At 37.8% G+C, this 26,088-nt stretch overlaps 1 protein-coding gene across 14 annotated transcripts in view; it reads left to right on the top strand.

The window, feature by feature from the left end:
* Nucleotides 1-26,088, top strand: part of DLG2 (discs large MAGUK scaffold protein 2) — a 946,755-nt gene that overhangs the window by 880,401 nt on the left and 40,266 nt on the right. For all 14 annotated transcript variants that reach the window (XM_088534958.1, XM_088534959.1, XM_088534956.1 and 11 more), the window contains 2 exons: nt 13,459-13,635; nt 25,815-25,890. In XM_088534958.1, coding sequence (XP_088391084.1) covers nt 13,459-13,635; nt 25,815-25,890 — 253 coding nt within the window. The remainder of the gene's footprint in view (nt 1-13,458; nt 13,636-25,814; nt 25,891-26,088) is intronic.

Here is a 26,088-nt window from a genome sequence, read left to right as displayed (position 1 = left end):
TCTTGTTATTTCATATTCAAACCCCTCTGAATAGACAGAAAAATAAAATAATTTTGCTTGGAGGACACCACCCTGAGGTTATATGGTCTAACCCCCACTCAAAGCAGAGTCAACTTCAAAGTTATGTTGGATTGCTCAGCACCTCACCCAGCTAAATTTTCAGTACCTCCCAGGATGGATATTGCACGATCACTTTGTACAACCTGCCTGAACACTCATCACACTCAGTGAGACTTTGCCGTCTTTTACACATTCAGAGCAACTCCACTAATGGGGAGCTGATGATTCCTAAACAATGCAAAGGAGAATGTGGTCCCATGCAGTTCCTTGCACCCACAGGGTCAGTTGCAAAGGGGATGGACGGCAGGGACTGGTTTCTCAGAAAAGTTCTCGTGAAGTTTTCTATGGATTCCGCTATTGGGAGAGTTCCTACAGCGGAAGAAAGAGAGCTGACCTCATGCATCTTCTCTGCTAACTGCAGAGTGTCATAGAATCACAGAATGCTCAAGGTTGGAAGGGACCTCCAGAGGTCATGCAGTCCAACCCCCCTGCACACACAGGGTCACCTGGAGCACATGGCACAGGACTGCGTCCAAGCGGGTTTTGAAGATCTCCAGAGAAGGAGACTCCACAACCTCTCTTGGCAGCCTGTTCCAGTGCTCTGTCACCCTCACTGTTAAAAAATTTTTCCTGAAGTTCATGCGGAACTTTTGGTGCTTCAGTTTGTGGCCATTACCTCTAGTTCTGTTGGTGGCCACCACTGAAAAGAGGCCAGCAGCATCCTCCTCACTGCCTCCCTTGAGGTACTTATAGACACTGATCAGATCCCTCTCAGCCTTCTCTTCTCCTATGAAGGCTTTCCACCTGCCAAAGTATCTCGTAAAGTCCAGAAGGGAATCCTTGTGATCAGATATACAAAGTCATGCTTATTAAGCTAATCTCCTGCACAACTTTCCCAGCTACAAAACTTTAGTCTTGTAGAAGGCATTATTCCATGTTTTTAAAAAATGGAGGCAAGATGTCAGCATATCCCATGCAGGAATTATTGTTCTTTTATAGTTGTGGAAGTCACAAGCTGGATTTTCATCCTTTCTCTCTCAGTATTTTCTGCACATACAAATCAAACACTAACATGCATCACATTCCAACTTCATGACACAATCACCTGGCTCAGGTTTAGGAAAAAAATATTGGTGTATGTGATTTAAAACTTAAGTTTTATATCCTTAAATGTATTTTTAATGACATTTAATAATATGGCTGAAGTTAATTACTAAGTGGAAGTATGGGTTAGTAACTAGCAAATCTCTTTTCTACAGGACAGAAGAGTTGCTTAAACTCTATGTAACCTTAAGCCTGTGTAGGTAGAAACTTCTTTATAGCAAGGAAGGAAGAAGGGCACAATACTTATTCCAAAATATTTCTTTTTATCTGTCTTTTGCCACTATACTAATTTGAAATGAAGATATTAACAGGAAATGTCCCAGCTCTGTTGCTTTGTGTCCTTGCTTAAATCAGAAATCTCACACTGACATGAAGAATTTTTCTGAGTGCAGGAGGAGAGCGCATACTAGAGAAAGCAGAGAAAAAAGGCTTTGGATTGTACAGGTGAGGACGCCAGCAGATGGTGAATGAGGTTGAGTTAAAAACATATAAAGTAATTAACACGATAGAAAGAAGCCTGATAAGAAAACATGTGATTAATGAGGCTTTTATACAGTATATGAAATACAGAAAGATGCAAGGCATGAGAAAGTGTCATTATGGACAAAACCATCCTAACTCATCAGAAAAAAATGGCTTCTCCTAGGTCATAGCACCATCTGAGAGTAAGGAAGCAAAGAGCTTCTCTTCTGCATGAGTCCTGACGGCATCTGGGCAGCTTAAAGCAAATTCTGTCAATCTTAAAGCTGCTTAGGATAATGTTTTCAAAGCAACTTAGAAATTCAAAGCCTAATCTTTATTGAAAGTCCACCAAACCTATACTCTGATGTGCTTAATTTACCTTTAGAAATGAAATGCAGGAACTTCTGCTGTTACCTTAAATCCCGTTGCCTTTAATGAAACCAATTCCCTTGTCTTGAGAGCCAAGGGAAAGGTGGGTGCGGGTAATGCGATGGTGGGAATAATTAGCTGCATGTAGCTGAACATACCATGTGCCTAATTTTGTAATTAAAGGGCACAAGCTAAGAAAGAAGTTTAACATCATCCTTTTGCAACATTACCTAGTGAATATATTAACAAACATGTTGCTGCTGTTAAATATTTTTGGTAAAAGTGATTCAATAGCATGTTTTCTTCAACGTATGTCTCCAGAGAGGATTGGTAACCTTGCACAGAGTACAACTGCCAAATGCAACTAAAGAAAAAACACAATCACAAAGTTTGGACATTCAAGAGGCGACACCAAAAGCTCTTATTTTTATTTGCCCTTAGTGCTTGCTTCTCCTTCTGGGTATGCTGACATTTTACTCTTGAGTTTTTCTCTATGAGGACTATTAAAAATGAGCTTTTAAAGTACACACTTGACTTCAAGAGATGGAGCTTTAAGGAAATCCTCATCTACCAGGAAAGCTGCCATCCTGATCATAGAATAAAACTTAGCAGTACAAAGCTGGTTTTGACAGGTAAGGGAAGGCAGATAACAGCTCGAGGAATCCCTGCAATGGGTTAAGCGAACAGCATGTCTTTTCCACCCACTGCTGCTTTTTCAGACAAACTGTCTCTCTTTTTTATATTACAGTTCAGATTTCATCTGAGTTCAGCTCAGGCCTTCTGTCTTGTTCCATATCTCCTGATTTCTAAGGAGTTTCACCTCATAAATCTGAAGCCTTTAGAGATTTCATGTTTTGCGTCATGGACTGAGATTTCTATAGAGCTGTTCTGCCTTTGTGCCATAAAAAAATACAGCTTTAGACTTTGATAGCGCTTGCATCTTTGCAAATCACCCTTTTCAAAATGAGATAAATAGAGGTAAAACCAACAACTTACTGCTTTGCTTCATATTGAAGTCAGTGTGCTAAAACACAAAGGACTTGCTCTATCAAAAACCTCCCACTGATTGAGTAAACTATTAATGAGCTATTAATGAGCTCCTCAAGTTCTGGCCTAGAGACAAAAGGATTTATGATATCTTATGATAGCTGCATCCAGCAGAGTTTATGGATTTAGTACATTTCTCCACATTCTCTGGGATAATTAATTTCCATAATAATTTCCCTGTTCAATTTTACTAGTCCATGGTGTAGTTCCCATATGCATGTAACTATTATTGTTATAATACATAACAAATACGTAAATAATAAAAATATAAGAATTATGCTGTAATTATATTATTGTATTGTTATATTTTATTAATATTATTTCTCATTATTTCAGGAGAATCTAATCTCCCTACTCAATAGTAATGTAAATCCAACTTCTGTCCCCTTTTCATTGATAAAGAACATTCAAGACCAAGCAGAAACCATTTCTGAGAAGGAGCTGTTGCAAATAAATATCTTGGCTTTTCCAGAATGCCTTCTCACCAAAGACAAAGCAGACAATGTTCTGTCTTGTTAAAATTTTCTCCTAGTTTTGCCTGTCAACAGGTCTTTTAATAAAGTATGGTTGTATTTTTCAAAAGCAGTTTCTAAAGGTTGCAATGTATAAACAGATTTATTATGATGGGAATGAAAGAGCACTTCCATGCTAGCAAATTCTGAAAAGTTACCTAACTCTTGTAGCTCTCACACAGAACTAAATAAGAATATTCTGGTTGACCATGTTCCACTATCACATGCTGATTTCTGTAAAAAAGAATTAATACTCCATTTCCTGACACAATTGCCTAAATTCTGGCTGATGGGATGTTTTTCCATATGAGGGCCACTGTGCTTAGTCTGTCTCTTACTGCTGTCATTATACCCGTTATGTTCAAATTATCCAAATCATAATTGTGTATCAGTTTTCCATAGGAAATTTTCTCGTACTTCAATTCTCCCAGTCTCTAATACCCTTGTCCAGAAAAACAAAGAAGCCATCATATATCTGGCTAGTAGCAATAATTATGTTATCAGTGGGGCTGCTTCCTGAGTTGAAAATTTCCTTTTGATTATAACCCAGTGGAAGCCCAAAGAATTCTGTGGGCAGTCCAGCCATAATGTGATTTTAAAAGCTGCTAACTTCTGCCAGTACATGATTAGGTCCGAGAAAAAGCAATTGCAAACTACAGGATATCAGAGACAACCACCTAATGAAAAATAATCACCTGAAGTAGATTCTTGAGAGCTATTGTAAACAATTTATTTTTAAAATTAGAATTAATTACCGCTTTGAAATGTGTTCTTTATAATGAAGAAGATATTTAGGAGTATCAGGGGTGAGGAGGCATCACTGCTACACATGGAGCCACAATATTCCAATCTCATTGCCACTGAAAGAAATGTTCATTTTACTTTCCCTGGGGGAAAAAAATCTCTAAATGGATATTTTCAGAGAGTGAAAAAGTTGATATTTCTTTCAAAATGAGAACCAAAGGATAACGCTTTGGCTCCTGTGTACTATGCAACTGTATTTTCTGTAATTTCAGGCCAATTACCCAGTAAAGTATCCCTGATTTGACATCCAGTCACTTTTCCTTTCATTTTTGGATAGGGATAATCTCAAATGCCACAGCACAGGAATGTCTGCTGAGAAGCTACTTCCTCAGAAATCAGATATTCAGTCAAACAAAAGGTTTAGCTAGGGAAAGAAAAACAAACAACAAAAAAAATGGCTAGGAAAAAGAAATTCCTAAAATGAACTTGCAAATTTCATGACATTTTGTTGCATAATCCACAGGTCAGGCCAAGTTCATTTGAAAATGATCCCACATCTTTGTAACTATCCCTTGCAACAAACCTGACCTGACAAAACAAACCTGACAAATCTGTTGTGTAATTCCGGACCCATTCACAAGTTTTGGTTTAGTCACAAAATTTCATGCAATTCCTAAAATTTTATGCAATTCCTGAAGAAACTCCTTCTCCTGAAGTTACTTATTCAAATGTTTGCTCCTTTCACTATGTTAAAACATGATTATTAACGCAGTTCTTCCCAGGAAAATGAAAAGCTGTCAAGCTTAATAAAACTTTTGCATAAAATCTAGGAATTTAGAATCGCCTATTGAAAGCCAGTTTTAGTGTAAGGTGGAAGTATCCATAAGAGTCTGTCAGCAAGGCAAAATTAAACACACTCCTGAGTCAAGATCCTACTTCACATATTCTCTCAAGCTTTTCAAAATACTTAAATCTAAATCTATTGTGACATCATGACATTTTACACAATGTTCTGCTCCAGTGCAACGTGTTATCTCTCAGTTTTAAAGCAAACCTCAAAGCTGCAAATCTGAAATACATTTAATACAATGCAAGAGAATTTAAATGCTGCTTTGTTTGTCATAAATGCAACCGTCAAGCAGTTTTTCCCTAGTCAACATATTAGTGGAAAGAATCAAGGCACAAACTCACATCTTGAGACCAGTTGCAGATTTTTGGAACCAAAAAGAATCCTTTTATGCCCTGTAAAATCCTGATGAAATGCAAGAAGCAGGTGCATCCATCTGCAAATGAATTCCCCCCAAGGAATCCCCAAAAGAGAAGACAAGTGCTCAGTTTTTAGGGCCACCTCTCAAATGCTGGAAGAGATAAAAATACAGATAAGCCTTGGGATAATATATATTATGTCCATGCTCATGGATAGAAGACTAAAGCTTCTTCATTTTGCCCTGTGACCTGTGTCCTAAAGGAAGAGCATAGAATAACACTTTGAATCCACCTTCTTCATTCAGCCTGTAGCCACCACCACATGGACAATTTGACAATGAGGATAAGAACAAGAACCTGTCATCCTTCCTGCCACCAGTGAAGACAAAAAAAAATGTCTCTAAAAGTAATGTGTTTCTGAAGTTCCTGCTTTCTTTCCCCGCAAATGCCACTGATTTTGGTTGTGAAATGCTCAGATACTCTTAAGCAAAATCTCTAACCATAGACCATAGTCAGGACTGTAGTTTCTAGCAACAGACCATGGTATGCTGTTGCATAGCAAAAACATGACAGTACATACATTCATGGACTAAAATATATTATTAGGGGTGCCACATAGCAAGGAGGTATCTACAGATAGGGACTTATTTTGAAAATACTGATCTAAGTTTTTTTCTGGAAAAAAAAACAACCCCTTCTTGCAGAGAATGAGCATTTGCTAAAGAGCCAAATGAGCCTATCAACCCTGTAAGCATCAATTCCCAAATTGCCAAATTCCCACCGTGCACAAAATGATAAAGAGTGACTTGGGCTGAATGGAGAAAGTGCTGAATGAAATAAAGAAATAATACAGCAGCAAAGGGGATAGCCTTGGATGCAAATGTGCTATGGGATTTGGTGTTAAACTAAGACATTCCCACAGATGTGGGTTGATTCATGGCTTTCTTGTGACTTTCACTTCATGCAAATGTAAAAATATGGGTTAGTTTGAAATTTCTAACTCCAGTGAGAGACTTTTTTAATTTTCTTTGTGCTTGATATAGAATTTTACCTGTTTTTATGTGGATAGATATAGATGCAATTTCTTGTCCTGAAAATGGAGTCATTTAGGGCATAGATTTCTGCTCATTTTGCTCATGTTAATGAGTTTGCAGCCTCCTTACACAATTCTTGTTACTTATTTGTCCATTTCTATCTGATGTCTGCAAAAGCCTCTTACACTAAAGGTCTGACCCAGCATCCACCAAATGTATAGAAATAAATTCTTACTTTCCTTGGCTTTTTGCTGAGCCTCAACCTGTGATGTACACAAACTAAAAACATCTAAAATCAGTATTTCTCAGTTCTCTGAATTATCCAGAGCTGATATTGCGGTTGGAACGTATTTCTAAATTTTATGTGAACAAATTTAAAGCAAACACTCAGAAAATGCCTAAGAGCCTTTTGTTAGTACTTCAAGGTTTTTTTATTTTTTTTTCCACTCAGGATTTGTTTTTATTACCTGCAGCAAGAATGAGAATTATATAGTTAGTGAGTAACATTGAACAAGGACAAAAGATAATCACTGAATCACAGAACCTCTGTTTTATCAACTGAAAAAAAGAAACGTTCCTCTGAGATCTGCCTCTTGGTCCTGGCAATGGCTTTACTGGAGGCTTTGCAAATAAGAGCAGGCTGGGGCAGACTGTGGGGGACCTTCTCTAATGAGTATTCTCCCTAGCACTTTCACGCACTTGTAGACTTTAATGAAAAGTTGCCCTTTCAGAAGAAGCATTTGTTCGCAGAATGCTTATGAAGGCAAAATTTGTGCTGCTAACTAGCACTAATGTCAACTAATGAATGTTAAAACACAGATGTATCTAAAATGTTAAGGTAAAGATGATGAAGAACAGGGTAGGAGAGGAAAGGGGAGGATTCAGGAAACTCTGTGAGTTGTAGATACTGAGCTGAAACAACTGTTTTTTGCTAAAATTTGATTGCTATTTAGGATAATCCTAAGAAGGTGTTCTTCAAAGCAATGCACTCCCACTCCTTCATAGGAGGCGATAATGTACAACTCAACCATGACTAGCGCAGAGACTATTGACATCTTCTGTTCATGTCAGGCAGCATCTACCCCTCCAAAGAATGGAACAACCTTTGGCTATGCTGCACACTTAGGATTTTCCTCTTCCACTTCCCTAGATGAAAATAAAGCTGAGAGCAGGTGAAAGCCTTTATTGGCGTGCCAGCATGTGCAAGTTTAACCCTTTTAATTGCATTTTAATTGTGTTGCCATATCTGCTTCTATCACAGCACCACTGTGATCTCTATTGTAGTTATAGCAATGAATTACGCTACTTTTTTTCCCATTTGCCTCTAATGTTTTCTTCAAGCTGAGCCTGTGAGTGGGTGGAAATGCATCTATTACTGAGAGTGCTGAAAAGACAGCTAGGAAGCTTGGGTTCTAATTCAAGCTCTGATATTGAGTTGCTCTCTAAAACGAGGCCAATCGTTAAACCTCTGTGCATCGGTTTTCCCTATCTGCAAGAAAAGAAGGAACAGGGAGGACAGATGTGGAAGAGAGGGAGAATAAACCCTCTCTCCCTAATGGAGATACAATGAAGTTTGTAGCCTGAGAATCTCTGCTAAAGAAATTTTTAGAGAGAAAGGTAATGGTGTAAATGGGGTTGTAAATGAGGATATGTTGGCAGATTGCAGAAGGGTTGGGACTGTTTACAGAAGGTGAAAATCTCTCCTGCTAAATGTTGTTGTCATTTCATAATCAAGTAAATGGCAAAGTGCAGGCTGGAAATTTATGTGAAAACTCCCATCTGTGCCAGAAAGAGAAAAAAGGCAATTTCAAAGAGGCAAATAAAGCTGCCACCTGGTACCGTGACTGTATCAAGTTGAGATTACTGGCCATAGTGCAGTGATTTGATGGCTGAAGATTTTGGTTTTGTGCAGCAAACAAACAGAAACATTCAGCAAAATATATTGCTGTGTTGTAAATGCATTAATATCCTCTGGTCTTTCAAGAAGGTCACAAAGACGATTAAATTACAAATGGTGTTTATAAGATTAGCCCAGAAATCTAGGTTTCTTTGTGAAATTCCCTTCTCCATCACATGCTTAGCAAGATCACTTACTCTTTCTGTACCTTATTCTTCATTTGTAAAATAACAGTAACAGTATGGTCAAAGGTGCACTGCAGTAAAGATTGGTGCATGCTCACAGGCTGGAATATATGGGATTGCACAGTGGATTGATTTACTATTGCTTTTAAGACAATATATTTTCTCCAATTTCAAACATTTATTGCTTTGCCAAACTAGGTGTTATTAAAATTAGAAGTTTACTATCTAATTATGCTACTTAAATTTCAGACATATGCTTTAGTATTTGCACTAAGTAAAAGAAGAAAAATGTCCCCTTTGTAAGGGTCTCTATTGTCATATAGTCTACCACACATCTGGCAGTATATGACTGCTTGACATCAGCTGAATTTTCATTTTAAGTTATTTTTGAGGAATGAATTTTGATGAAGTTGCGAAATGCTTTTCTCATATTTTATACTTATGCGGATTCTTAAAAATATTTAAGAAGCATCCACACCCAAAAATCAAACTTGCTAGATTAGCGCTGAGCTTAGCCTAGAGCAATGATCACTTCTGAAGTCTGGAATAGTACAAGGGAAATCAAACTCACATTGCCTTAAACATTTGTGATATTGAGCTTGTTCTAAAACCATGTTTCTTAATTTTTAACAAGCAGGATGGCAGAATCAATAAGATGCAGAAATATTCAGCACCTAAATAGCATGTTTCACCTTCAAGCTGTACATATATTAAGTAGTTTTCTCCAAACTCATGCAAAAAACATGAATGGGAATTGAAGAACAAGTTTTAAATGCACTAATGGAAATTTGCCGCCTGCATGTGCTTTATGCCTTTGAAAATCACACCCTTCCCTACTGCTATTTTTCAAATAAGTAAGACAGCAAAACCATGATTTTACCATATCTGTTTAACTAGTTTTCAGTAAGTTCTGTTTTCCTGCAAAAACAGTTTGTAACAGCAAATTGTACTTTCCTGGGTGATACAGGGTCCTGTTTATGGTTTGTGCTATCCAGGGCATCCTGAAAAGGAATGTTCTGTTGCTAGTGTGGTCTGAAAGTGTCACTGTGATAGCTTTAAAATAAAAATTAGATTATTTAAACTCTTCTTTAAAATATATTATTTCCATTCAAAAATAGATTTAATCAGCTGACAAAAAAATAGATTCATTGTTGTCATAGCGAAAGCCCAGCAGAGATTTTGATTCTGTCCTATCTGATCTCAAAGGATTAAATATGGGAGGCGAGCAGCTAACTGAGGATATAAAACAGCTAAAAGAAGAGGAACTGATCTTTAAGATGTGCTTTTATCAATTGTGCAGGGGGAAAAAAAGCTATGGATATCTAAGTCTATCAGATAAGCATCATTTGAAGGTTATTGAGATTATTATTCTTAAAAACTGCAGTAAAAGACAGAGAAAGTGAGTTACAATTCAGTGCATTGAGGAACTGCCTGAGCAAGTTATGAATAAGCTGGCTTAGGCATATAAAAGCATATAGTCACGTCAGCATGATTGGCATGATAGTTACTTTATAGGTACTTTGTACTCTTACTGGACCATACTGCTTATAGAATCATAGAATCATTATGGTTGGAAAAGAGCTTCGAGGTCATCGAATCCAACCGTAAAGCCTTCAGTGTCCTCTTCTTAGCATGTTATACTCCACAAACCTTCTTCTGCATTTAGCCTTTCTTCCAGTATTGTCCACAGCATGGGAAAATCTACCTAATAGGCTATAAAGCTACAGAGATCAAATAGATCAATTAGATTTGGCTGACAGGATAACTTTTCTCTTTCATGAAAGCTCTAGTGCTTGCAGGATGTAGCATAGTATCCTGTAAGATTGAGATGTCTTTGACTATTTAGGAAGAGCAAAAAAAAGGAAGAGCAAAAACAATAACAAAAAAATCTTTTCTGATTTTCATGCTTTCCCTATCTTTATCAAGTAGAAGGTCTGGGTAAGGCAACTAAAATGCATTCATTTTGCCTCATTTCAGCTGGCATCAACAAATGAAGATGCTTTCTGTGGTTTATTTTTGCATATATCTGCTTTACAGCAAGACTGAGCACAGTCTTGGATGTTGTTCACCGGGTAGAAAATTTGAAATGACAACATGTGAGTTTCTTAATAAATCCATAACTTGCAGTTGGATGCATACAGATTTAGCAAGTAGTTGCAATCTGAGAAGAACTGAAAAGAGGAGCTAAGGATGAGTGTGCTTAGCTCTATTGCCCTAGGTAGTCATGTTGACTTCTAAATACATATGACAGTGAAGATCTCCATTCACTTTATAGCTGGGCCTGCTGCCAACGTGTAAAACTTTACAGAGCTTACAATGTTAATAAAGTTGTAAGCTTAAATATGGCTGTGTTATAATCTTAAACCTGGCTCTTAGTTTGAAATGTTCAGGAAAGAGTATGGAAGAGTACTGAAGTTAGCTCTTGTATCATTTTCACTTACTAATGGAGTAATCACCATCTGCAGTGCATGCAGCCACAGAATCATTCAGTCAATAAAAAGTATGCTCAAAAATTCTCTTGGCTGAGGTCTATAATCTCATTTTAATTAGCATTGCACATGATTACTCTAATCAAAGTAAGTCATTGACAAACATTGCCATCTGCATTCATCGTTAACCTCAACTAGCACAACCTCAGACTGTAGTTTTACATTAATACATGGGTTCTGAGGAGCTAATGTCAGTTCAAGGACAAAGAACATGCTCCCCTCCCCTTCTTTTCATATTTAGTTTTGGAAAGTCACCCTCTAGCTCAGAATTTTACAAATACTGAGCATTTCCAAAGCCCTGCTTCAGCAGTGTGACTGTCTTGTATATCCTCTGCAAAAGAAGAGTCTGTCATTACTTTTGATACTTTTGAGCAATTTAGTTGAATGTGACTTCAAGACTGTATCACACCTGCCCAGTATTCATCATTGCTCCCAGCTCTGTGGTTAGGGTTTTGAGATGCTGGTAAGATTCCGTGGCCAGACTAACAATTATTCACTGAACTTCCGAGAGATGGCTTCGTTTAATGCAGTTATTGGATCTATAAAACACAGAGCATTCCATACTGATAAAGACAATACAAAGAGAATGATGTGTTCTATGCCTCTTAGTACGTGCACTGCAATTTCTGCAGAGATCAGATGTCATTAATTAAGGGAAGTGACTGATTAGATACTTAGCCATGAACACACTGGATTGGTATGGTTCATCATATGCTGTTATCGAAAGTTGTATTCGAGAAGACAGAAGATGACCTGCTACCATTTAGAATCCTTTAGAAATATAACTTTTTACTAAGATTAGCCAAGTTTTAAAGGATTTCCATTGCTGAGCCAATAAAAAGTTTGAAATGTTGCTTGCACTCCAAGAGCATTTACCAAGAAAAGCACAAGCTCATGGATTAGGTAAAGTTCAGAGGATTATTTACTGTCTTCATCCTCAGAGAAAGGAATTATCTGGGCTTTTCTGAAGATGTTAGTGCATGACCATAAGCTCTTTAAAAGAGGGCATATTCCAAATAGTACTTTTTCTCCCTGCAAACCAGATGTTTAAAGTAGAATGAGTGTTTAGGCAAGCATTTAAATGATACTGGTTGCATAGTTACCACTCTGATAACTACTTTTTTAAGTTCTCATTATGAGAAGTAGCCTTGATTGTTTCAAATCTGCCCATAAAGCAGCTATAATCATTCTCTACAGTTACACTACCGTGTACAACAATTAATTATATCAAATCCTTCTCACAGAAGTGTTTGCTAGTGAAGATTGCCAAGACAGTATTTCTGACAGTAAAACAGTAGGAATCATTGCTCATCTCTCGGGACTTTACTAGTGTATTGTTTATGTGCTTAGGATTATAATCATACCATTTTCCCAATACAAATTTCTTGTTAGGAAAATAAACATCTGTTCTTGTACGTTATATTTTGTATGGGAAAAATGTTCCTGCATATTTTTTCCTGTTAGAAAGAAAGATCTAGATTTTTTAGCTGGAGAACTCCAATTAATGACTAGCACTCACACAGCCCTACTGGCATTAATGAGACTTCAGGGTCCCAAGCACAATCCTTTCCTTGAACACAGGTAGCTTTGAAGGACCTGGCCCTCAAAAATAGGAGGGATGCGTCTTCGCTGCAGGCAGGGATGTAGGGGCAGGGCAAGGTCCTGGATGAGGCTGAGTTTTGGTGTCTCTGTAGCTTGATGACATAGAGCTCAGCATGGATGAAGATCTTTCCCAGGATCTAGGCTGGATGTCTAGGCTATTAGATCATGCTGAACTTCATTTAGCCACAGCTTGATCACCAGGTGCCTTAGAGCTAGTTCTCACTCTGGGTCCATGTATTGGACTCCAGCACAGACATACTCAAAGCAGAGGTCTGCTTTTCACCACTGGAAAACCCCATTGACATCCAAGGAAAATAGCTGTGGCTACAGAGGCAGGCAGTGCAGCACAAGGACTGTGGAACTGGATAGCAAAACTCTTGGTGTTGAGTACCTGGTGCATTCCGGGCTGCCAAACCTGAGCACAAGTGTGAAAAAAGAATAATCCTCACCATCACAAGTAGCAAGATCATGAGAGAGGTTTTGGAATACCTGCTGTGTTTACCAGTTACTCTGAAATTGAGATTTCTCTGCATCTTTTATTAAACAGAACAGTTAACAAGATACTTCACTGCTCTGTTCCTCTTACACATAGACAGGTCTGATGAAAAATGTAACTTATAAAGATGAACTTCTACAAGGAAAGCTTTTCACATAGCAAGACCTGTCCCATTTGAAAGGTGAAATATGAATAAATGCTTCCAAGACTGATATAATTGCCTATGTTCATGTCTTTATTTCCTTTCACAGAGCCATGTTTGACTATGACAAGAGCAAAGACAGTGGCCTGCCAAGTCAAGGACTCAGTTTCAAGTATGGAGACATCCTTCACGTTATCAACGCTTCAGACGATGAGTGGTGGCAGGCGAGGAGAGTCACTCTGGAAGGAGACAGTGAGGAGATGGGAGTTATACCCAGCAAGAGGAGGTGAGTGCAGCCTCTTCCACTTCACCTCCTTGGTCATGACATTTCAACGTTCCCGTTTTATTGCAAGGACAGGTACATGAGCCTACTGAAAAAATAAAACATTGTTGAAACATTTGGGAGATATGGTATTCACTAGGAGATTTAAAGAGCTTGAACTGTTTTACTGTACTGAAAAGAAATCAGAAAGGTGACGTGATTCATATCTTCACAAGGAGAAGGAGAGGGAGAGAGAGAGCACCAACTACTACAGGTCTTTAGCAGAGAAAGGAATAACCAGAACCCAAGCCTGGAAATTATCTCTGAGTTTGAAATAGAGCACACGCTTTAGTGTCAGGGTGATTAGCCATTGCATCAAACTGCTGAGGGCTGTGATGAATGCCTTGACATTTTCAAATCAAGACTGTATGTCTTTCTTTTGAGGAAGTAATAGAATTAATCTTCTGAAGTTCTGTGATGTAGAAAACCAGGCTAAATTATATAATGATACTTTTTGGCTTCAAAATCTGTTAATTTAATCTCTGCCTGCCTGGAAACTGATGGATAATCAATATCAGGTTGTGTTTTTTTTTCATATAAGGTAAATGAAGGAACATTCCTGTATTTTCGAAGCTAAATCTGAATCTATGTTCAGTGATAATGGATTCCTGCCAGCTGGTGAAGAGAAAATAAAAAACATCTGACTCTTTCTCATTGTCTGCATTGTTTACTCTGCCTAGTCACACTGTAAAATCAGTCAGTAGCCTCCGGTAGTATCAGAGCTACCACACAAGTCAGGATTAGTTTGTGCCTTTGTTGGTAGTTGCTATAGAAAGGTCAAGAAGGGAACGGGTAGGAGGAAAATGAAATCTGTCAAAGCACATTACATTTCTCTTTTACAGCGATGCTCCCATACTGAATATGAACATTTTATTGCTATTTCGGCTTTAGCATTAATATAAAAATGATCGTGCACTTTTTTTTATAAAGGGAAAACTGTTTGTGTGATGCTCTATAGAGCACCTCTGGTGTTTCAAGGAGAACTGACACAGGTGCTAATAGAGCTCATGGTACCTCTTGTCCTAAATCACATAAAATTAACTAAAGGCCTGCAAATACGTTATTGACATGAGACTTGCAAGAACCTTATTTTCTCTACTCAGGACCATGTCTGAATAGCAATCACACCAGAATTTTTCAGCAAAAAGCCATTTTGTAGCTGTATAATAGATAGAAATAAAACTACATTATAATTTTTAAGATGGAGAAAATGTGCCCATTAAAACATAGTTTCTAGATACTGAAAAGTGAATTCTTTCCTCACTTTAATTGCTATGGCAAGGGCTGCTGTAATGACATGATTGGATCACAAATGGGAAAAGAGGACAGGTTATTGAATTATTACAGAGGCAGGTACATGTGCAAAGCTTGCTCTTTCTCAAGGTGTAGTGCATACACTTAAAAGGCACAAAAAGCTTTCAGAACAAAACATCTGTAAGGGAAAGAAAAGCAAAGCCAGACAACCCCTAAGAGGTGGTGCTATATCTTGGTCTAAAGTTTAATGGCATATCTGCATGGTAGCAGTTTCAAAAAGGGCAAACATTAGAGGCTCTCTATTCAAGGTCAGACATATGGTATAGGCTGGGAAAAAGACACGAGTTGAGAAACACTGGGAGAAAAGGAAGAAAAAACAGAGGAGAGGCAAGGTGAAAATAGGTTGGCTGGAGTCTAAAAATAGAGGCTTGAATTTGTAAAGATGCAATAATAGCTCTCCACCTGTCATCCCACTTCTTCACTAGACAATCTGAAGTCTAGGAAGATCAACATTGCTGTTTTGTCCGCATCAATGTCGTGATGCAATATCCCTGAGTTTTGGGGAAGAAGTTTTGCTATTAGTTTAGAAAATGATTCAAGTTATGCAAGCTTATTTTGCCAATGCAACAAAAAGTGAGGATATTATTGTGGATTGCAGTTGGTCCCCAGTGAGCCAGTGATACTGATATGCTCTTATCTGCATATTCCATGGTCCTTTATGCCACTGCAAGATGCAAACCAAACCTAGAACACCAAGATGAAGATGAGAAATGGCTGCGTATGGGGCTGAGCTACAAAGAATTAAACTCACCACATTTCCAGAATTTGATATTTCAGAGCTGAATTTACTCTGCAGACTGTGCGAGATTTGATCCCAAATAAAGTTGACTTGGGATTCATCTGAACAAATGCAATTATCTGCAGAATGGAGATCTTTATCTAAACTGATTACTCCAAGTTACTCCACACTTTTATACCTATTACAGATTTTACAGGACAACTTCTGTACAGATTGCAGTATATGTAATGAGGCATATTTAAAATCTAGCAATAAGATATTCTTTGTAATGGAGCTAGAGGAAAAAGGCATTTGCAGCTTTCCGTTGGGCTGTGACCTGTCCTATGAGCCCAGGTTCCTATGAGTTTTTAGGCTGAAAGTTTTTTATATTGGCCTTATTCTTTTCAACCCCCTATTTAATTCTATTTATTTTCTTTAGGGATGTACATGTTTAATTTATGCTTGGACATCTTCCTTTTCTTAGACATATGAACATGTGTGCATATGTATGTGCGTATGTGCATATTTAGTGGAACTTCAACATTTTTTGCAGTTTGGGCAGTTGGCAGCGCATACAGATCCATGCGTTATTGCAAGGGAGAATCTTTTGGCTCTCTGGTTTGTTTCCTAATCTCCAGTACAGCCACATTTAATATATAATCCCTATATTTTTCATAAGTGAAATCAATATAAAATAGCTCTGAAAGCCTATGACCTCTTCCATTTATTCCATTATATGTACACACACATGCATTTATGTATGTATAAATATACATATAATACACACACATGTTTTTTTTTACATATATAGAGAGATTTATATAAATGCATTGGTATACACAAAACGGTTTCCTTGTAGCATTGTGTATGGCAACCCTTTTCCAAGCATCTAGTTTTGCATTCTTTTTAAATCTTTTTAGAGCAGAACCCTTCAAATAGTGACATTGCAGGATGAGCTGATAAGAAAAAATTCATATAATAAATCAATATTCAGTGCTCTTTGCCGTTCCATGACATATGCGATATACCAGAAGAAATTAAAATATATAATTACAGGGGAACTGTCACTTTTTATTCTTTCCGGGTGTTGGATATGCTACTAGCGTAGGATTGATTCAATAGAGTTTGAAGGGTGTTAGTAACTAGATTTCAGTGTTGCCCCCTGCCCTGATAATCGTAAAGCCAAGTTTTAAGAGTGAATCTGGAATGGAGACACTATGGCAAAACGTGAGTTGCTGAAGCAAGTATCCTAAAGCAGTCAGGGTGGCTCCGTATTTTCCAGTAGTCTGCCCCCCTCAAGGAGGACCAGATCTTAGGAACTGCTGGACCTCAGGAGGGACTACAACTATATAAAAGCTCAGTATCTTGCAGGGCTAAAGTATCAATGCAGTTAAAGTATCATTTTTGTAGTTAAAGACAAAATTTTATCTATTTGTTGGTATTTGTCATCTGTGATTCTGGACCATGGGACTGAGGAGCCAGCTGGGTGGAAGCCAGATATAAAGACGTTGTTATGATATAGTGTCATACTGAGGTTGGCAACAGTAGGGCTTTAGCATAAAAAGCTGCAAACCACTTCAGTACTGGTTTAATGGCAAATAAATGCTGTTATGTAATACTAACGAATGGACACTGCAGGGCACTTTTCTGTTGTTTCTGCACCCACCCTAAAAATTCATCCAAGTCCAATCTAAGGTGAGAGCAGGGCATGGCTGTGACGTTGGGCAGGGCCTCCCCGGTGCTGCAGGAGGTCAGCCTGTCCTGTACTGATAGCTCGGAGAGCCCAGTGTCACTAGACACGACTGTTGAGGCATAGAAACTGCTCCCCTACCATCAAAAATTGCTTTATTTTGTAACAGTGGCTAACTGAATACGATCTACATTACATTCTTACATTTAGATTTATAGATTTACATTTGCATTTGTTTCATATGTCAGATTTTTGATCACAAGAGCTTTTCTTTGCCTCATTATGTTTCCTGTTGCCAGGATAAGCGAAACAGACTCAACTTTCTGCAAAGGGCAGCAGTGGTAGTTGGAGAAGCCTGGGTCTAAGGCATCCTCTACACAGAAATACACACAAGAGTTAAGGTAGATCAACCCAAATTGTGAAACCAGTTTGCGGGAGTTGCAGTGCATTAAATTCCTAGACAGAGGGTCTAATTCAAGAGCAAAGAGGTTTTAATTTGCTGTAGCATTAATTTTACCCCTGCACTTTCACTTTGCTGAGTCTCTGCACATAGAAAAGCTCTTAGATTGCAAGCCCCGTATAGCAGCAACCTTCCACTTCAGCATTGCCTGTGGTCTGTGTACATCTCCAGCTCAGCTTGGGTCTGGGGTCTGAATCTCATTTAGCAAAGTCTTGATTTCCTACATATTTCCCTGGAAGAGCCTTGCCCTATATTCTTGACATTATGCTTTTGCCTCTGTTGTGGCAAAACACAACAGTTTTGTCCTAAAACACTAAAATACTCACCCTAGTCTTTTGTAACATGTGCAGCCACAAAATGCCTAATCGCAGATTAGGCATCATTCTAAGATTTCCATTTTTCATGGAAAAAGGTTACACAACTTGTATCTCTCTTATTACAGAGATGTGGCCTGCTCTTTTTGTCTACAAGTGAACAACTGTCTCTTCACAAAAAACATACACGACACTCTCCTTGCAGAGCAGAATGGGAGAAAAGAACATTAAAAACTAGAAAAAAAATAATGTTTCACAAACATTTTTAAGGACAGGCTAGAAGAGGTTTTCCCATCACAGAAATGCCTATGCGCAAACAGCCAACTCAAATTTGTTATTCTGCTCATCTCAGCAGAAGGACCTGTTTATCCACTCAGCTGACTTATATTTTTAATGGTTCTCTTATAAATTGGTTACCTTTCTAAAAATGTCTTGAGACGACTCTAATCTTCAGGTGATAAAACTTCTTAACATGGCATAGGCATGTAGGTTTTGTCTAAAATGAGTTACCTGACTGTACTTGCTAATCTAACAGTAAAGGATAAATATGGAATAAAATGGATATGCATGTGTATTTATATTCCTCTCCCTGTTCTCTTGCGATCATAACAAACATCTTTGCAGAAGAAATTCTGTCATATTCGGTGTTCTAGAAAGGAACTGTCTCTTAGCTTCACTGAAAATGCTTTCCAATCAACCAACACTTTTCCATTAGTCAAAATTTATTGGTAGTTTTTATTATAAATTAAACTTTTCTTTCACAAAGGTCATAAAAAGTGTCAATATTTGAGACCTAGAATGCAGCAAATTATTAAATTATTCCTAACAGCTCTTAGCTTTTAAACAGAATAAGGTTGTTATCTCCCAATTTTATGAGAATTCATTTCCTAATGGCATTAGGTCTACCATGTTTATAAAATATTGAACAGGTGCTGAGCTGCCCTCTACAAGTAAGTTACTGGAGATGGAGAGCTGGAAAAGAGCTTCTTCTCTTCTATTTAATAATGCATGTCCTGTTGTAAAAATATCATTTCAAGAATGTAATTTTTCTCAAAAAAAAAAATTGGAAGTGAGCCTTTGCTGGTAAAATCAGACCTCACATTAGCAAGGCTAAATGGCACAGAGGATGAAAGCAATAAAGAAATTATAATCTGAGTCTGCATATTTAGACCATAAATAATAGCGTATCTTTTCATCTTTCGCTTGACAGGCAGCAAAACAAATGTTCATATCTGGTTGAGATGTTCTGGTTTCTTTTTGTCTGAAATGCACACAAAGAATTCCAAGTTTCAATATGAAAATCCCAGAGGCCTATTTTCAATAGCAGCTTGGGCTCAGAAAAACAAAATAATTCAGATATGACAGTGCCTCTACGGGCTGCGTCTCTGTAGTACGTTCCTCAGAAGAGGACTTAGAGGAGAAGAGGACTCCTCTGAGCAATGAAATCTTTGAATCTTATTAGTAAGATAGCAGTAGAGGCTGAGGAATATTTCAAATGCACTTCTCCCATCCTCTAGGCATAAATGGGAAGAAGAGAATGAAGCCTGATCATTTTTTTAAGAGGGACCATAAGATGTCTACTACCACGAAAGGTTTCGGGGATGTGAAACCAGCAGAGAGAAAGCATTCCATCACACCCTGAACACCCAAATGACTGGAGAAGTGTGATTTTACATTATTATCCTGCTACTAGGTCTTCCATATGAGACGGTAATTCCCATTGCATAAGGAGCTTAAGCAAATCGGAGTTAAATTAATCAGAATTAAATCAAAATTACTGATTCTCTCCTGAGGACAGACACCTTGGAAACAAGTGTAGCCACATTAGTCAGCAGTGGCACACTTTGCTTTTTTCATTCCTCTAGACCTTGATTCCCTTTGGGTTTAGTGAGATTTAAAGCTGCCTGTACCAGTGATGGAGGAGGTGAAACAGCCCATAAATTTGTCACCTCAACTGATGCGCAAACTTGTCATGAATCAGCATCCTTCAAGAAGACCAAGTATACAGGACATGTTCTGTCCTGGCTCCTAGATTATCTTAGATCACTGCAGTGCTTCTTCAGGCAGCTCTCCTTGGAGAATGGGTAGGAAGCTGCCTATGAAGTCCCCACCAGTGGTGCTAGACATTACTCTCCCCACTTGCGACTCAGAGCTTTTCATTTCCCAAGTCACGTTTGAGTATAGGATGTAGGTGTCCCTGAACATCTCTTGAAACATTAAGTTTCAGAGAGCCCCAGGCAAATGAAATGGGACTTGAGCCATGAAGCAGTTCTGAGAACTGCATCTGTGCTTTTCTCCACCCCTTGGGCACTGCTCTGATGAGCAGAGTTATAATTAGAAATGGCTTGGGAGCAACGGTTATATCGGGCAAGTACAGGCTGCAAATCTGTGCTTCTGCAAACTTGGCAGATGGGAACCCTCCACCTTCATTTAATTCTTTACCAAACCCTTGATAAACTGGCTTTGTGCAGCAGCGGTGAAGGAAAAATTGACATGGTTCAAATTTCTTCCTTTAAAATCCGTTTCCTCAACTGATTGTTCAAAATTCAGGCCAAGAGATGATTATTCTACTCTCTCCTAAGGCAATATAAAGAATTTGCAATAGTATGCTATTCAGGTATTCGCAGTGTCAGATTCTGTAAATGATGCTTTGTGCCAGAACTCATTTTGTTTTGGGGAAAAAGGTGGTCACATTTATTTTTTAAAAAGTATAGCACTTTCAAAACTAAAAATTCAAGTAATTTCAGACATTGTACGTTTATAGACGTTGTACAAGTACGTTGAGATAACAGATGCTTAATTTCTTCATGGTCTTTTTCTGCTACTCTAATTGGAGCTTTTCCTTTCATATCTTTTGTACTCTCTGTGTAATCTTTAACGAATTTATCTATGTAGTGTCACTGTGAAGTGTCTCATTTAACACCATTCCAGCTGCAACCCTGAACATTTTTTTTTCTCTTAATTTCTGCAGTATTTGTGGATATTCAGCTGTGCATGTAGATTCTTATCTTCATTTCTCTTTTTTTTTTTCCTGACTTTTGAGGTCTTGGTTTATAAACTGAAAATTCCTTTGTATGAATACTTAGGGTATGATTTCCTCTTCTAGAGTTCCTAGCTGTCCTGCACTGTCATGCCCCTGTTGCCTCTCCTTAAGGGTCTTGGCCCAAGACTGTATCTCAGCCACTGCCTCAATATTGCCCTGCACAGTCACCACCTTCGCTATATTCCCCACTCCACTGTATTGATTACAAAAAGCTTATTCCTCCCAGAAACCACAGAAGGCCCTGGGAAGAGGTTCCCAAGCCATGCCCAGACCAGAGAGAGGGAAGACATCCCTGCTCCATCTGCTCAGAAACAGCCGCACACATATGTGTGTTAGTTCCCTTAGCCAAGAGAGCTAGCACGGAGCCAAAATGGATATACCCCTTTAGGGGAAAGAAAAATTGTACAAGGTATAGTCCATAAAGTCCTGCAACATTTCAACTTTCAACATTTCATATTTCAAGACCCTGGGCCAGTGTATGATGGCACTCAACCAAAGTATTTCAATTTATTACAACATGGGCAAAAATATTTAGTTTTTCCTAACTGTTCTCCACCAGCAAGCCCATTTTATTGATGCTTTGGGCAGTAACACTGAGGTAATCACCCTGAGACACATGCAATTTCAGTATGGAAGTTTACAGGTCAAGTAAATTATAAGTAACCAGGAAGAGGGTCTATTGCAGAAGATGTCAGGGAATTTTTAATGGGAGGCAACACTGTGCTGTCCTTAACACAGTCCTAGATTATGAAATGTTTGCAATATTCAGCAAGTATTTTAATCATATATGAACACTGTTGTTCTGTGTGCCTGGAGAATTAACAGCACTTAATGACATTACTTATATACTACTCAAGGCAATAAAGAACATATCTGCAGCTCTGTATGCCTGCAATGCCTGTAGATAGCAGCTAGTTCTTCAGGACTGCTAATGCAATTATGAGGAATTGCATAAATAAGATACACTCTTCAGGGTTCATTCCATCTTTCTCTATGCAGTGAATAAGAAATGAAGTTAAAAGCAGATGTTTTAAGAAGTTAGACAAGACTGGAATGAGTTCAAATGTTAACACAGATTAATAAGGAGAATGCTGTGTTCATTTGAGTTAATTATTTTCTCAGAAGGCATCCATTCTATTTAGGCAATTACACAGCCTCAAGTCTTCATTTCTTACTGAATTTTCCTGGGGATTCATCTGGAGTTTAAGTTTAAGGCTGTTCATATGTTTTTAATAACATAGATTTAATATGAAAGGTGCATTTGAGCTGTTTCCATGTGAATATTCCACATTAACAGAGAATTGCATTTATTCTAAATTTAAACTGTAACTATAGTAACCAGCACTCACTCTGTTTCAGTATGAACTATATAAGCCCACTCAGACAGAAGGAAGCATGTTATGTTAATTATTGTTCTATGAAAAGATTGGAGTTTTATTTTAAAAAATAATTATCAGAAGCTGTGTAATCTCACTGTCCAGACTTAGGAACTAAGATTTGCAGGAATACGTTTTAATGTCATTCGCAAGAAACAGTGGAAGAGGGGGTAAAGATCATATTTTGACCAATTTGGAGGATATTGTAAACCTCACTGATTTCCCAGCTATTTATTGTCTAATAAAAATGCAATATTGAGCTCTTATAAACCACCTTTCCAAGATTTAACTTAGATTTCCTAGAACAATTCATTAGCTTAGACAAACAGAATTGCAATTTCAATTATAGGTGAATGATTAAATTGTTTTGCTTGGGACAGTAAATTCTGAGGAAGATTTTGCAAAGGTAGCAAATATCATTTTCACAGTAAGGGCTATTTTGGACAGGGTGAATAAGAAAATGAACAGTTTCCTTCTTTCTTTCAATTTCCTGGTTTTCTTTGGTTCCTGGTTCCTGTTACAGGGAGGGATTACCCTTATCTAGATTGTTTTTGAATTCCCAGCGATGCCTATTGCATTAAAAGGTTGAACCTATAGTACATGTAGTTTCCATAATATCAGTGAACTTTGCAAGTATAGTTGCAGGTATGTAGTTTTCCCGTAGGTAAAATTTCTACAACATACATTTCAGTACGCTAAGAGGTTTGAATTTTTACTTGCATGTTTCATAATGTTCATCTATCGAATGATGGAAATTGAACATATTATTTAGGAAAAAAAAAAAAAAAAGGAAGTTTGAATTATCCAGTCTGATAAACATTGAATTCTCCATATTTCTCTCTTTTTCCTCTGTACTGAGGGCAGTAATTTGTCTTTAATAGATCTTTATCAAAGGCACCTGGTCCTGATTTTAAGCTATGAAGGTATCAAGACACATGTTCCTACTCAAGTTTATTTTGCTGGGTAAACATTTTAACCATTAAAAAGTACACCAAGGCCTTTTTTTATTTATTTATTTGAATTTGCCTGGCATTGGCTTGTTAAGACACTTAGCATTGGCTTGCTAAGTATTTGCTAAAGAGATTTTTTTATATCTCAGGGTTTTTTTTTCTCACTCTTAAGGTTAGAATATATATAATACCTATTATATATATAATATAACAAGTCCTTTCTCAACCTGTATTTATTGGAGATCAGCATCCAGTCAGGATCCAATCACTTCTGAGGCTCTTCAGTGCAGCATTTCAGCTTTCTTATGGATGCCAGAACTGAACAGACTAAGCCAAGTTCTAGATCATACCACATTAGTTCAGGATATGAGATGGGTTTGTGGGTTTGTTTTGTTTTGTTTTTAGCATAGATGAGCAGTATTAGTGGCCTTGCAAGGCAAATCTCCATTCTGTACTCCCTTAGTGCACATCATTTCAGCATGCCGATAGTCTTGGCACACCAGGTTTTTTGTATTTAATTGAACTTGAGAATGTGATCCCAGACCTCACCTACGTGTCCACCTGCTAATAGATGTTCAGTCCTTGTGAACACACTGGAACTAGCCCAGAGAACCTCCACCACCAGCCCCAAAATAGATGTGCAATCTGTGACTATCGGGTCCTTTCCCATTTGGCCACACAATTTGCAGCTCAGACCAAGCTATATTTGTCTACAGAGCTCACCCAATCCTATTAGCAATGAGGTTTCCAGTGAAATGAGCAGAAAAGCAAATTCTTCTCATTCTGCTTACATGTGCAGGTTTCTTTAAAAAAGAACACCAATCCAAGCCATGATGTGTGAAAATAGCTCTTATGCTTCTGCGTATTTGTATTTCTCCTTAGAAATTCTCTTTTTAGATGCATAGTCTTTTAAGAAAACAAAACCTCAGGCAAATTTTTCTGCACTTGAAAATTACGTTCCTACAGATAGCATACCACCATCTTTCAGAAGAGAAATTTAAAATTCAGTTCTATATAAGGTTTTTAAAACAATAACTTTATTCATAAGTAAATTCAGAAAAACCTCCCAGTCATAACATTTTCAAAATTAATTATTTCGTATTCATTTTCCAAAGTGAGCTACAAGCCATCCCTCAGACATTGTAAACTCAGTGTTGCAGAAGATTTAAACAGTGGTCATGTGAAGAGGGCTCTACAAAGGTTTGGGCATTTGCATGTTTATGCATATTAATGCTCCTTTACAAGTTTGAGGGAATTTGGAAAGACTTAAAATATCTGACTTGTTTGACCAGAACTGCCAAATAACACATAGGCTACCACAAGGCTTCTAGGTACCTCCTGCCTTCTTGATTCAGTGAGAAAATCTTTCATTTTCTGTGAAGTTCAAGGCAAAGGTTTCCACGTGGTTCAGCACCATGAGGAAAAGGAAAGACTTGCATCTTTTTCCCATCTCTTCCTTCTATAGTGCTTCCTATTCACTTTTTTTTTGCTGGATTAGTTTACTGCTTTGGAGAGGAAAGCAGTGAGCAACACTGCCAGCAGTGTCCCCACAGTGGGGACACAATGGGGAAACGAAGCATGAGAAAATGAGCAGGACTATTCCTTCCAACAGCTACAACTTAACTATCACCTCAACCCAGCAGCTGAAATTTCCTCCTATTTACTTTGCGTTCACCATAATCTTAGACAGTATGTGCTGATTTTTTGTCCTAAGCTGTTCATGACTCGGAAACTATGATTTTTTTTTTTGAAGTGGGATTCATGTTACCTAATTTAGACTATCTAAAAGTTAGTCATTTATACAGACCAGTGATAAAAGTTCCCTCTATAGGAAGAAAAGAGAGGTACTGCACAGAAGGAAATTTATCCCACCCTAAAATACACATCTAAAACAGCTAAGGTGAACAGTTTATTTTCTCTATGTTTGTATTTTATTCTAGTGACCACAGAAGAAGCAAAAATTTTTGGACAGCTTAAGTCAGAGAAGGTGCAGGTGTGCCTTAATGTGCTATTACCATATGTCTCTCTGTGTTGGGAGGGAGTGCAGGTCTGTTGCTGTCAGAAAGCCAAACTCCCGGAATCTAGTCCCATATCTCCCAGCAAATTTGTGCTTGGCTAAGTGAATGACTCGACATCTCTTTCCAATTTGTAAAATTTGTTGCAATGCTGATTTGATGCATAGTAAGTGGCCAAAGGTCTTGGGAGATTAGATATCAAATATATCATGCAATAGACAGTTGCAATCATTGTGTGATTATTTGCATTTTCTTTTCCCCAGAGTCGAACGAAAAGAGCGTGCCCGTTTGAAGACGGTGAAATTCAATGCGAAACCTGGTGTAATTGATGCAAAAGGGGTACGTAAATAATGAAATCTTCTCCAGTTACCAGGCTTTCTCTATTCCTGAAGTTTGAAGTGTAGGTATATATGTTTTATATTAGAGAAAATTTTGCAAGAGAAGGAGTGTTTAGGTTGTCGCAACCAAGTCCTGAAGTTCAGTAAACCATAGAAGGGAGTACTATATAATATTATGTCATGAATAATTAAATACTAT

The sequence above is a fragment of the Tinamus guttatus genome, unplaced genomic scaffold (assembly GCF_059628265.1).
Source record: "Tinamus guttatus ecotype Peru unplaced genomic scaffold, ASM5962826v1 Tinamus_guttatus_pri_ptg000602l, whole genome shotgun sequence".
NCBI classification, from domain to species: Eukaryota; Metazoa; Chordata; class Aves; order Tinamiformes; family Tinamidae; genus Tinamus; species Tinamus guttatus.
This window is presented reverse-complemented; position numbering and strand designations above follow the sequence as displayed.